This window comes from Microplitis mediator, chromosome 6 (genome assembly GCF_029852145.1).
Source record: "Microplitis mediator isolate UGA2020A chromosome 6, iyMicMedi2.1, whole genome shotgun sequence".
NCBI classification, from domain to species: Eukaryota; Metazoa; Arthropoda; class Insecta; order Hymenoptera; family Braconidae; genus Microplitis; species Microplitis mediator.
The window spans coordinates 5,534,746-5,548,816 of NC_079974.1; the positions used below are offsets into that span (position 1 = coordinate 5,534,746).

At 30.8% G+C, this 14,071-nt stretch overlaps 2 protein-coding genes across 5 annotated transcripts in view; one reads left to right on the forward strand and one right to left on the reverse strand.

Annotated features, from left to right (window-relative positions):
• Window positions 1–2,579: 2,579 nt before the first annotated feature.
• On the forward strand, window positions 2,580–5,167 carry LOC130669395 (pituitary homeobox 1-like). Of its 2 annotated transcripts, XM_057472276.1 has the most exons (4): window positions 2,580–3,607; window positions 3,641–3,839; window positions 3,922–4,000; window positions 4,081–5,167. In XM_057472276.1, the coding sequence occupies exons 1-4, from the start codon at window positions 3,404–3,406 to the stop codon at window positions 4,958–4,960; spliced, it is 1,362 nt and encodes a 453-aa protein (XP_057328259.1). In that variant the 5' UTR covers window positions 2,580–3,403; the 3' UTR covers window positions 4,961–5,167. The 2 variants fall into 2 exon arrangements, with proteins under 2 accessions (XP_057328259.1, XP_057328258.1); XM_057472275.1 differs by having other exon boundaries at window positions 2,580–3,839.
• Window positions 5,168–5,375: 208 nt separating this feature from the next.
• LOC130669394 (transcription termination factor 5, mitochondrial) overlaps window positions 5,376–14,071 on the reverse strand; it is a 32,246-nt gene continuing 23,550 nt past the window's right edge. For 2 of the 3 annotated variants that reach the window (XM_057472272.1, XM_057472274.1), the window contains exons 4-6: window positions 13,561–13,979; window positions 7,733–7,954; window positions 5,376–5,661 (exon numbers count right to left, since the gene is read on the reverse strand). In XM_057472272.1, the coding sequence (XP_057328255.1) occupies window positions 5,376–5,661; window positions 7,733–7,954; window positions 13,561–13,979 (927 nt within the window). The remainder of the gene's footprint in view (window positions 5,662–7,732; window positions 7,955–13,560; window positions 13,980–14,071) is intronic. The other variant, XM_057472273.1, reaches the window with a different exon arrangement.

Here is a 14,071-nt window from a genome sequence, read left to right on the forward strand (position 1 = left end):
TCCTAAATTCTATTTAATCGGTTATTAAAATAATATTTGTCCATCTATTGGGGGGTGTCCATCTATTGGTGTATTTACCCTAGGTTACACTAATTTCAAAAAAAAAAGTGACCTGTTTTAAGTTTCGTAAACGAGCATAATAAAATTCGCTGTATTTTCTATTATTATTTCATGTATTTTTAGGCCTCACTTTTTTCCGTGTACATATATTTTTTATTTTATTTTATTATCTGAATTACATGAAAATTATTTGTCCGATTCATTGCAACATTTGATAAAATGCAAGTTTTAATAAACTCTTTCAATAGTGGAAAACAAAATATTGGACTTATAATTAATCAATCTAAAATATATCATGAGACAACATTCCCTCATATAATATTTTCCCTTTTTTAAAAAAAAAACATTAAATTTTAGGTGTAGGAAATCAAATAAAATGATAGGGGTATGGCAATTGTGGTATCGATTTTATATATAAGTCAATTTTTTGTGTATAAATACATCCACGTTAAGTTACAAAGTGACCACCCGCAGTGCCAGAGTTTGGATGTACCCAACAACGCATGACCGTAGAGTAAAAGATGCATGTAAGTGATGCGGGATATATTTTTTTCTTGTACTTCTATTTGAAAATTTCGGCTTGATCAAAAATGTGGCATCGTGAGAAATTGAATTATAGGGACGATGATGGTAGAGCAGTCTGTATAGTGCGGGCGTTCTCACGGATTATGTGTATGTACACACTCATGAGATGGTTGTAGCATTTGCGTGGGATACTCTAATATTCTCTACATTTGCTTCCAATTTATTGTCGATTAATTGAATACGCTCCATCTTGTATTAAATTATATCGTAAAACTTATGAAAATTTTTGTTGAAATTTAAAAATCCAGAAAATTTGATATCTTTTTCAAATGAACGAAATATATGTTAACATGAGAAGTAATAGAGAGTATTTATGTTCTGACTTTGAAGAGTTACATAAAAAATAACACGAATGGTTATAGTTCGAACGAAACTTCCCCCATGCATTTGTACAATTATGTTCAATTGAAGCAATTGAGATCAATTAAGTTTAACTAGCTAAATTAGTCGACAAGTCCGGTCAAACTATGCGGGTACATATTTATGATTCTCTTACTCACGACAGCTTAAAAGTTTTTAAGTTTTTTCTGCGCCTTTATAATAAAATATTTACAGAGTTCAAGTATTCGTAGCGTACTGATAGCTTGAGATGGGTAATTAAATTCAAATAACATTTTTTAAGATATTGTATATTAATATCATATCACTTGCTCATAAAAAAACTAGTAAAAAAAATTATTTAGGAAGAACAATAAGCGCTGTAGTATAATTAAATATTATTATAGTTATTTTTGACAATAAAATAAAATGAAAATCGTTGAGAGAAAATAACAAAAGGATTAAGTGTGCACACGGCACCAATAGATCTATATAACAATAAGAGGAGGAGCCAGGTATACTCCTCCTCTTACACTATTTCTAAGTGGGAGATACTTATGTGCTGCTATTTTAACTCATAAACATAATTGCTGTAAATGCGTGGACGATTTTCGCACGAAACAGAAAAGTGTACAATTTGGATATAAATTAGGGATTATTAACACGACAAATAAAATAAAATATATTTTATTTCAATGTGATATATTAAACATTTTAAGGAATATAACAATACACTGAAAATTTATCTTATCACTAAAATAGTTATTCCACTCTGCAACTATCCACTGACGCACCAAATACAACATTGCGATTTAAATATGCAGATGAAAGCTTGATAAGATTATTAGCCGATAGATAAAGTCAGGACAAATTAAACTGGAAAATTGGCACTTGATTTTTTAAAAAATTTGGTAAACTGAAGTACAAAATGAGACTAAAAATAATAAGTCGTGTAAAATATATTAAAAATCGATGAAAAATAAGAGCAAGAGAGATAGAACGAGGGTCAGTGCAAGACGCGACCCACCCGGTACTGCAGTCTGGCATCACCGAACCTTCACTTATATCGTGCCTCGGCTAATAACAACCAGTAATGTGATATGATTAGCTTAGTTGAGTTCAGTTTAGTTCATATTCGTTCAATTTAGTGGTTCACCAGTAAAATCACATCCAGTTAAAGCCATTTATGCCAGTTAAGTTGCTGACTTATTGTATTCTCTTCCCGTATATATCGTACAGAACTGTCCAGAGTAACCGATCAACCTGATTTTTTCTTATGCGTACATGTACGATACGATTAGTTACTAAGCCTTATAGGATGTATACTAAAATTCACGATGGCCTCATGATAAAATTAAATATCATTGAATAAATGGGCTTTCGAAATGGATCACTGTTAGCTTAATTAAAAGTTATCAAATTAATACGTACATCCATAGATAAATACGAAGAGAATGGGGGTAGTTTGATTGGACCAATTCGAGGCAATTCCTGACGATTACTTGCTTTCATTGAGGCGGTCTTCAATCAAGTGCTCGACATCAGTAGCAGGCTGTCCGTCGTCCACACGAGATGGTTTCTTACCATGATCACCATTGCCTGTTACTCTCGAGAAATCAAATTATATGAATCACACACCTGTCTAATGGCAATCAAACATCAGCGTAACTTACATTCACTGAGGTTTGATAAATACCATAGAAAAGTAAGTGTTGGAAATGCAATGAAACCGAATAACCATTGAAAAAAATGGGTTATGGTAAAAGAAAAATAAATTTAAAGCTAAGAAAAAATCTCGTTCGTTTATTGCTAGCTACGGTAGGCAGGATCATACCCGTATATCTTTTGATATCGCTAGCCTCTCGTGCTTTGGACTCATCTTTACAAGCTATCCCCATTGGCCAATCATTCATCCGACATCGTGGGCGGCGCCACAAACCGTCCTTTAAATATAAACGTGTGTGAGTGTTGTATCATTAGCTCAGTTCTCTTAGTTCGGACGACTGACCGTTCTGCAAGCTTGACAAGCTCATCAGTCGTTCACCAAGGTCTATCACAACTAGTTCATTTCGTTAACACTGCTTAAAATTAATCGAAATTGATCATAACTAACAATAATTGATCGCAATTGGTTGAGATTTTATTACCGCGTCGACCTGAAACGTATCTACCGAATAATCGTAATTGAGTATTCTTGTATTTTTACATAACAGTATCGAATAATGAATTATTTTTATCGAATAATAGCAACGTAGTTATTTTATTTATACATACAGTTTAAGTGGAGTTTTACTTTTACGGACTTTGTTAATTATACCGACTAGCTGATTTTCATGGATTATTCGTGAAGTTTAAATCTAAGCATTGAAAAAGTATTCTGATAACTATTTTGGTGTAAATAAACAAATTTAGTTTGAAAAATTTGTTATTGGACAAAATTATGGAAGGTGGTCCTTTTGATGATCAACTATTTTCTGACTTTGGAGGTCGTACTGGTACTGGCGTACACAGCATTCAAGTGATGTTAGGATTACACGGAGCGGCCCATACTGCAGATCTAATACCACCAGGTGGTCATTTGCACAAGCTTGACTCGTCCGGCGGTTCACCGCCGCATCATCAAAATTCCCATCATCTGCAACAGCAACAACAGCAGCAACAACAACAGCAACAACAACAACAACAACAACAGCAACAAAAAGAGCTCAAAGAACTTGAACTCTCAGGAATTTACTCACCGTTAACACAAACTCAAGACGTCACCACTTCAACTGCATCTTCGCCTACATCTACTTCTACAGCTCTGCAACAAAATCTTCATATAAATAATTCGCTTAAACGGAAACCCGACGATTCCATCAATTCAATGACCCACGGTGAGAAAAGATAATTTATTTTGCTTCTTCGAGTTAATCTATTGTTGCTTTTTAACAATATTGACATTAATATTACTTTTAGTTACGAGTGAATCTCAACCTCCTAAGAAAGATTCGAAAAAAAAAGCCGACAATAATGGGATTAAGAAAAAGAAAACAAGGTATATTTTAGTCTACGATATTTAATCTATTTTTTTGATTCACTTAATGAACAATAAAATAAGAAAAATGTTTTTTCTAGAACGACTTTTACTGCGTATCAATTGGAAGAATTGGAACGGGCTTTTGAACGCGCTCCTTATCCAGATGTATTTGCTAGAGAAGAGCTTGCGCTCAAGCTCGCTCTTTCAGAATCACGAGTCCAAGTATGGTTCCAAAATCGCCGCGCAAAATGGCGCAAACGAGAGCCACCTCGTAAAACTGCAGGATATATGACTGCTGGTTCAGCAAGTCCTGGACTGACAGGTTCATTTCCTTCATTAAACAATAGCCTTAACCCTTTTGCTTCAAGTACAAACGTTGCAACCGCGACACCACCAGACGCCTGGGCGTACTCTCCAGCTTATGATCTTACACCTCATCTCAATCTTCTCAGTCCTTCAAATTCACCGTATACGAGTTCTTTCGCTGGTCCAAGTAATAACGGATCTGCGTATTCTTATGCAACGATGTTACCGCAGCACGACACATCACTTTTTTCTGGCCCTTCAAACAACACAATGCGTGTTCATCAGGATTACATGAACACAACAAACAATAGTCCGCCACCAGCTTTAATTAGAGCTGATTATCAGAGTATAGTGGCAGCGCATTCACCTCAACATTCAAATCATCTCGGTTCTACTGGAAATGTTAATTCCATGTCGGAAGATGAACACCAGCAAAATAAACAACTCGAATATGTAACCGGTCTAAGTCCACCTGATAAATATCATCATGATCAATCGGACTACACATCTCACCATCATCAACAGCAATCTCAAGAAGCTTCTCATCAAAAGCAAGAATACGGTATGCCTTCATCACCACCTTCTCGCCAAACTATAAAAGATCAAGTTCTTGTTAAAAGTGAACCTTCTGGTCAACAGAATTACGTGCAACTTCCGTCTTTTTTGAATTAACTCGGACCCTCAGGTTCCGAGTTAGATATAATCCTTCAACGCAATAAAGTGCTCTATCTCATAACCACTCACGTTAATGTGGATATTTAAATTTTTACGTGCCTTGTTATTCTTAATATTTCCTTACTGTATATGCCTTAGAGTCTAAGCCCTCAAGTGCATTGACACAATTTTATTTTTGCAATATATCGATAAAAAAAATATTTTTGTTGGTGGTTAGGTAAAATTTTTTATCCAAACATGAAGTCTGACTTCTTAGAAATTAGTGATGTTATTGAGGGTTTATTAATATTGGAGAATTGTGACTGTTAATGATTACTGCTATTATTTCATTAAAATTTACTCATTAATGGATGTTAATATATAATATCGTTTTACTTTACGTTATATAAATAAATAAAATAAAATAATTACTTTAAGATTTTATTTTCTTTGTATCAATAAATTGAAAACTATTTACATTATTTATTGTATCGTTACATTTAAACTTTTTCCATTCATTAATTTCAAAACGCGTTAATTCCTGAGCTTTTCGTAATTTTTTATCATTTTTTTGCCACACTCCATCTCCACTGAAATGATAATTCCTTTCGATTTCATATTCACACAGAGCCAACATTTGAGATGCCGAATAGCGATCTGATGGATCAAGTTTATTATTTACTTCAGTTACTTTCATCAATGATCGGCGAATTATTTCTCTATAACAGTAATCGATAAGATTATTATAGAGTAAAAATAAATTAATAACTATCCCTGATTAAGAAAAATGATTAGAAATTTTTTTTTAAATTTGAATGTTTTGTCAGAATTTTCAATAAAAATTAAAAAGTATTTGAAGCGATTAAAAAATTTTTTAGTGATTGAAAACTATGAACTAAACTTTTGAAAAGTATTCAAAAAAATTGAGTACTTTTGAATCGTTTTAAGTCTAAATCTCTCAAGGTATGAAAATTTCATTATTATTTAGCGATAAGAAAAAATTTGGTAGCAATAAAAAAAGTTACTGATTTCAAATCGTTCTAGATCTTGCTATAAAATGAGATCCAGCTAATAATTAGTGATTTAAAAATATTTGGAAGTATTCGAAAAAATTTAGTATTGTTGAATTTTTCTAAATCTCTCCATGAATCAGAATTTCAGTATTATTTAGCTATCAAAAAAAATTTGAAAGTCTGAAAATTGTAATATTTTTAAATTTTTTTGACTCACCGTATAAACTCAAATTCACTTATTTTTAAGTGATTGAAAAATATTTACGAGTATTTGAAAAAGTTTTATATTTTCGAAAAGTTTTAAGTCTTTCAACAATTAGAAAATTCGACTATTTAGTGATTACAAATTATTGTGAAGTAAGGTAAGGGGCCCAGTTAGTTTCTGACCTTTTTAGAGTGCCGGTTGGGGTTATACTATAATAATTAATGTAAGATTTAATTTAATGAGAAAAACAATAATTCTATCGACTAGTTTATGATTTGTCAAATAAAGTCATGCGCGTAAAATAATTATTTGAATTTAATTAATAATTTAAATTGACGTTTTAAAAATTTACATTCAGAGACTTAGTTTCTGACCCTCAGAATTTTTCAGGTCGCAGTTTCTGGACCTCACAGTGGCCTAGTTTCTGACCCTCAAATTACACAAACCATAATTAGGTTATGAAGTACTTACCAAGTTTCAATAAACTAAAACTATTATTTAGATAAATAAATTAAATATTTATTATAACAGAAACATAATTTTTCAATATTTAAAATATAAATAATTAAATTCACTTTAGCTAGCGCCTGTTCTCATTATTTTTCATCGTAGCTCGTTGTCTATTTTTTAAACTCTTGAATAAAAAAACAATAAAAAAATTAATTTTGTCATAATAAAAATATTATTCAACTAAAAGAGTCATAACAATTTAAATACTATCGAAATTGACATTATTTTTACAATAATTTTATCACTCAAAGAATATGTACTTTCAAAATCTAATTATGATCTTTTATTTTTAAAAATGAATATTAAATGTTAATTTATCACTGTATTGTGAATAATAGTATAAAATAATTTAAGAAAATGATAAATATTGCTATTTTTACATTTTATAGACATGTAATTAAACAGATAACCTCGTTCGCAGTAAGTGATAATTTTAGGGTCAACAACTCCACCATACCTTTAAAATTGAGCCTAGTTATTGAACCTCAAATTTCAACAACAAAACTCATTTTAATATGTTTTATAAATGTATTAAAGTAAATTTTAATTAAATAATGATCTATCCATCTATTTTTAGTTAAATTTTTTTACTTACATGATAATTAGTACACAGATTCAATTGTCGTACCTCCTAACGTAAACTGTTTAGACACTATTTAAAAAATGACTTCCTCAGCCACTTATGGCTAAAATATTTGTTTTGATTCAGTTAATATTTTCTATGTTTTTTAAATTGCCATTAATTAGGCTCAGAATAAATTACAATAAATTACAATAAATTAAGAAAAAATAATTTTCTTCTCAAAGTTATAGTTTTTTAAGTAAGTAAAAAATAAGTTGAAAAGGTCAGAAACTGGGCCAGGGTCAATAACTGGGTATTTAGGAAATTGAATAACTTGACATCTCCCGAAATTATTGAGTGACGGGTGATTTAGAACTTTTCAAAAGAATTCAAAGGACTTGAAGTTTATGGAAGAACTACAAAGTATAAAAAAATTTTCGTTCTTAATCTTTCCTAATCGCTTTTCTTGGTTAGGGATCAATCTTATAATTGTTTATTACCGAGGATAAAAAATTAAGGTCAAATTATTTATAATATCAACATCACCGAATAAGCTTTCAAGATATTTCAATGAATCGTGAACTGTCAATAAGTCAATATATTTCCAATGAGGATGTTTACTAAAATTGTTTATGATCGTAGGAACATCTACTCGTGAATAGTTGAACAGTGACCAAATTAATTCCTTACTTCTTTTCTTTGTTATTTCAGTTTTAAAAACTCTAAAAAATAAAAATTTTCAAAATATTACATTGGTTTCTTACACTTAATATATAAAGGTAATTACACTTAGTTTTAAAAAATAAAAAAATACACTGTAAAAAATTTGCGGAGTGAATTCGGAGTGGATGACATTTTATTTATTCACTCCCGTTCGAAGTGAAATTCACGACAAATGGGAGTTATCGTGGGTGGATGATTGTTTATTCAATCTGAAGGGCAGTTTTGCAAAATATTAATTATAAAAAAATTACTAATACATATAGTGAGCTTAGGTCTTTGATATCTTGACATTTATATTGAGTACGGAAATTACGAACTCCCTTTCTATATATTTACGTGAAATGATTTTTAAAAATTATAAGCAGCTGATAATAAAACTTTTCACAAATACAGTCGAATCGCGTTATAAGTCCGCCTACAGGGGTGTAGAAGAATATAATTTTAAGAATTTCTGTACCCCCACTTCTGCTCAGCAGTTGAACACCGTAACTCACACTTCCCCTATTATGCAAACGTGTGAGTGTGTACATAATTATTTTTGTAGTCATAGAGGGGGAATGTCTTCCAAGAAATATAAGTCGGCGGACTTATAACGAATGGACTTATAACGCGACTGGACTGTGTAATCAGTGTACACGGAAAGAATTTATTGATAAAAATTACTCTGCAATTTCGAGTAATCCTGGGCCATTCCAAAAAATTAGTATTTTTTATTATAACTTTTAATATTTTTCGTTGAAATATTAATATCACTAGACTACATTTTACTCGACTAGTGAGTAATTTTTTAACAGCAGATAAAGTGGTATAATTCTATGATTTTATACTCTGTTGGAATCCCATATTTAATCGGTCATTGTGAATATTTTATCTGAATCTATCAACTTTGATTCTACGTGTATTAATTTTTACTCCCCAATATACCATTTCTTTAAACCTATTTGATGTTATGATGAAAAATTACCTGCACTTCGAATAAATTTTCGAATCTATTGAAGTATTTTTTACTCTAAACTGCAGAGTAAAAATTCAGTAGTCTTCGTTGATCTTCGATTAATATCGGCTTTGATTAAATGTATTACACGACTTTTAATGCGAAGCATTAGAGTGTGCTTTACGATCGAAAAATTCAGTTTGCGCGAATATTCGCTTTTATCAATTGAACTATTGATGATAGAACAAAAAATTTCGTACAAATTTTTTAGTGTATTAAATTTGCAACAAAGTTGTAAAGGTGAAAGTTATAGAACTTGCTAGTTCTTATTTTTATGATTTTTCAACTATGTTATGTAATATATTAATGATAGATATAAAATTTGAATAACAAATATAAAGTATCCAGGTGACAATATTTGGCCGAAAAAAAGGCCGAAACAGCTTATATAGCAAGATCCCAGGGCCGGCAGACGTCACGTATTTTCTGACGGACGAAATGTGGACGATTGAGTAGTGTTAGTATGTACTACGATTGTATGCCTACCTGCTAGCTTGGTCAAACAGCCAATTTCCAGGTATCAGGTAATCAAGGTACATAAAAACATTACTTACTTCACATAATTTCTCATGGCTAATTTTCACGTATGTCTTAAACAATATTGTGAAAAATAAGTCGTCAATACTCCCAGACACTTTCCGTCGGCCATATTGCTTTGCAGACGCTTTAAAGCTTTCGAAATAATTAGTCAACTTCACGTAAATTCTGATGCTTCATTTTTATATATGATCACCAGACAACTATTTTAAAACTTTTGACAAGAAGACAGACCGATCCAAGGGGCCAATCATCCCCTACCCTATCCAAAAATTCCCATAGAATCCACTCAACTGCGACAAAAACCGCATAGAAACCAATACAGTCTATAGGATTCTATGCGGTTTTTGTCGCAGTTGAGTGGATTCTACGGGAATTTTTGGATAGGGTAAAATCAATTTTAATACCTCTGTGGGTGGGAGCGCAAAAGCATTATCCATGCGTATGAGACTGAGTGAGACCGACTGCGCTGTTAAGGCCATAAAAATTAATTGAACAGATATTACATAATTACTAATAGATATTATATAATAGATATTAATAAATACTAATAGATATTATATAATTACTAATTGTTATTTAATAAAAAAAAACAATTCTATATTTCTTATTTGTCATTAGTTTGAACCCAAAAAACGAGTTTTTTGATTTTTTAGATTACAGATTATTTTGCATTATTTAAAAAATTTTATCAATTAAAAAATAAAATATTATTTTCGAATATTTTCAGTGGTCAAGTTTACCCCAGCTATAGAAAACCAGCCGAAAAATGGAATAATGTATTAAAATTTTTTTGATTTGACGATAAAAATCCGAAGAATCATGTTGTCAGAATTTTCGGCTGGTCCATTTTGCCCTAGGTGATATGGGTAGGGCTAAAAATGCAGAAATATATTAAATGTTTTTTAATTTGACGATAAAAATTTGAAAGAATCATTTTTTCGGAATTTTCCGCTGGTTCATTTTGCCCCAGGTGTCATACGTAGAGCTAAAAATGCGCGAATATAGCGGATTTATAATAATTAGACGAAGAAAAAAAAAAAATTTTTTTTCTTTTCTAAAATCGTGGGAGTACCCCGTTTTGCCTACCCTACCCCCTTTTACTCCCTCTTCCCTATAAATGTTAAAAGATTAATATTTTTCTACTTTATGTTTTGTATTATTAATTTCCAATAAATGATTAATAAAAAAAATTGTTGTTATTTAATCAATTTGTTAACTGTCAAGTTTTTGACATTTCATTAAAAAAAAATTGAAGTTTACTCGGTTATATTAAACAGCTTGCAGAGTACAATTCTATAATTGTTGTGGTCACATAAGCTCTTTTTTACAAGTTAATCTTTAATTATTCACCTGATTTTTAATTTTTTTATTTTGAGCTGATTATTTTTAACATTTATAATTAATTGATACGAGTAAACTGTGTAAGAGAGATAGAGAGAGGTCCATTATTTTTTAGTTCTAATTAATGAATGAAAAAAAATAAAAACCGTCGGCTAACTTTAGTATTATTTTTAAAAAATTGCATTTTTAATTTTTCAAAATTACATGTCAATTTTTGTTGTCAGAATTTATTTGTTAACTAAAGTTCTAAAAATTATAAAATATCTATTCAATTAATTTTTATGGCCTTAACAGCGCAGTCGGTCTCACTCAGTCTCATACGCATGGATAATGCTTTTGCGCTCCCACCCACAGAGGTATTAAAATTGATTTTACCCTATCCAAAAATTCCCGTACAATCAACTCAACTGCGACAAAAACCGCATAGAACCTTATAGACTGTATTGGTTTCTATGCGGTTTTTGTCGCAGTTGAGTGGATTCTATGGGAATTTTTAGATAGGGTAGGGGATGATTGGCCCCTTGGATCGGTCTGTCTTCTTGTCAAAAGTTTTAAAATACTTGTCTGGTGATCATATATAAAAATGGAGCATCAGAATTTACGTGAAGTTGACTAATTATTTCGAGAGCTTTAAAGCGTCTGCAAAGCAATATGGCCGACGGAAAGTGTCTAGGAGTATTGACGACTTATTTTTCACTATATTGTTTAAAACATACGTGAAAATCAGCCATGAGAAATTATGTGAAGTAAGTAATGTTTTTATGTAACTTGATCACCTGATACCTGGAAATTGGCCGTTTGACCAAGCTAGCAGGTAGGCATACGATCGTAGTACATACTAACACTGCTCAATCGTCTACATTTCGTCCGTTAGAAAATACGTGACGTCTGCCGGCCCTGGGATCTTGGACTATTAATTTAGCTGAAATCACGCCGAAATTCTAAAATTTTATTGAAAGAGGCCGAAAGTTGACCGAAAACACGCCGAAAATTTTTTAATGTTATTAAATAGGCCGACAATCAGTCGTAAACAGGCCGAAAAATTTTTATTCTTCTTAAAGAGGCCGAAAATTGGCCGATATTTGGCTGACAACTGAATCGGCCTTTTTTTTGCCTATTTTCGGCCAGAATATATTTTTTTTCAACAAAATTATCAAGCCGATTCAACTGTCGGCCAAATTTAGGCCTGTTTTCGGCCAAAAATTTTTACTCGCCATAATTTTATTGAAAAAAAACATATATTCTGGCCGAAAAACTACTTTCCTCCCTTGGTGTGTAATATACTATTACATTAGGATTAAAACAATTATTTTATCTGTTGATTTAAAATCAGTTGCGTTGCAATAGAAACCACTAACCTAGAGAAAGATAAAGAGATCGTCTTTTTTTCCAAGCATACGTTTGTATGCATAACATATAAGTTGCAACGAGCAAAATAACACACATTTAATAGAAGCCGGGATCAACCGACGATTAACGTAGACTACTAAATTAATACTCTGCAGTTTAGAGTAAAAATACTTCAATAGATTCGAAATTTTACTCAAGTCAAAAGCGACTTTTCATCATAAAATCAATGGGTTTAAAAATATGGTGTATTGAGGAGTAAAAATTAATAGATGTAGAGTAAAAATTGGTAGATTAAGATGAAATATTCACAATAACAAATTAAATATGTGACCCTAACAGAGTATAAAATCATACAAACAACCTGCAGTCACTACGTGACTGCCTAAATATCACCACTAAATTTATAAAATACGCAGCAAAAAAGGATTTCTTGCCGCAAAAATTCTAATTTGCACCAACAAATTTTATACATTATGAATTAAGTACAAAAATTGTCTTGGAGCGAGAAAAGATTTTTTTGATCAAGAAATAATTCCTTGCACTGAGTAATTTTTTCTAGTTCTAAATAAATTTTTGTTTTCAATTCACAATGCAAAAAATTTCTCGGGGTAAGTAAAAATTTTCTTTAGGCGAGTAAAGATTTTTGATGTCAATGAATCCTTTTTTTTTCTATGCACACTTTTTTGGCTTTGAAAAACTTCCTAAAACCAAAAGGGAGTATAAAAATTTGTCATTTTGGAATAAGTAACGCGATATAAATAATATAGCTATATATTCAGTGACATTCAGTCATATTTAGTGACAGAATAATTAAAGTATTAATTTATTTAAAGAAAATAAATACGATCGTCTTTTTTCTCGCGTAATTTCAATGTAATTCGAATGATATAGACAAATCTATTTATCTCAATACTTGGCAATGGAAGAGTTTAAACTATGAAAAGGCACAAATTCAAGTCGACCTATCTAATGATACCAATTTCAATAACATTAACTAGTTCTATCATATAAATGTGGCGGAAACATAGTTTTCCTTATTCTCTTAATAATATAGATAATTATACCAGTTTATCGGCTGTTAAAAAGTTACTCACTAGTAGATTAAAATATGATTTAGAAACGTTAATATTTCAACAGAAAATATTAAAAATTGAAATAAAAAATACGAATTTTTTAGAATGGCTCAGGATGACTCGAAATTACAGATTATTTTTTATCATGAAATTCTCTCAATGTATAATATAATTTTTTTAAAAAATTACTGCTTACGACAAAGCACCAATTAGATTTAAGAATAAGTATGGATTGATTTTCGGAATTTTAGAAAAATTAGAAAAATATTATACGACATTAATGTAATATTTTAATTTTAAAACTTACCTTTCAAACGTATGATTTGATTTTATTAGAGCACTTACAGTAATGTCTTTTACTTTCAAATAATTTAAATATGCCATTCGTTGCCTTATTTTGTTTTTCATTAAAAGAATCTGTAATATCTTTGGATGATTCATCAGAATCCTTAACTCTGGTGTCTCTATTATGATCTTTAATCCAGATTCGAGAGATTTTTTTTCTAATAATAATACTTCGTAACAATTCTCCAGTTGGATCTGTGAAAATTGATAGTGCTCTAAAATTTTTTTAGCAGCAAGAAGATCATCGTATTTGATTTGAAAAAGTGTAGGCGCAGAACGATATAACTTTATTATAGGAATTCCACAAACTGAGTCGATATTTTCTAAAATTTTTTTCATATCAATTGGTGAGCAATTTTCCATATAATTGTGATTTCTTATCTGTAATAGAAACATTATATAGAGTTTACGTTTCTCACGTAGTAGTTAGTATCTTTTGTGTAATTGAGAGACATTGTCTAGAACAAATCTTT

What these genes read in the sequence shown, in the direction of transcription:
- LOC130669395 (XM_057472275.1), top strand. Translation starts at nt 3,404, where the DNA reads ATGGAAGGTGGTCCTTTTGATGATCAACTATTTTCTGACTTTGGAGGT. An exon ending in CATCAATTCAATGACCCACG is followed by an intron (nt 3,840 to 3,921) that starts GTGAGAAAAGAT and finishes TATTACTTTTAG; the next exon opens with TTACGAGTGAATCTCAACCT. An exon ending in ATTAAGAAAAAGAAAACAAG is followed by an intron (nt 4,001 to 4,080) that starts GTATATTTTAGT and finishes TGTTTTTTCTAG; the next exon opens with AACGACTTTTACTGCGTATC.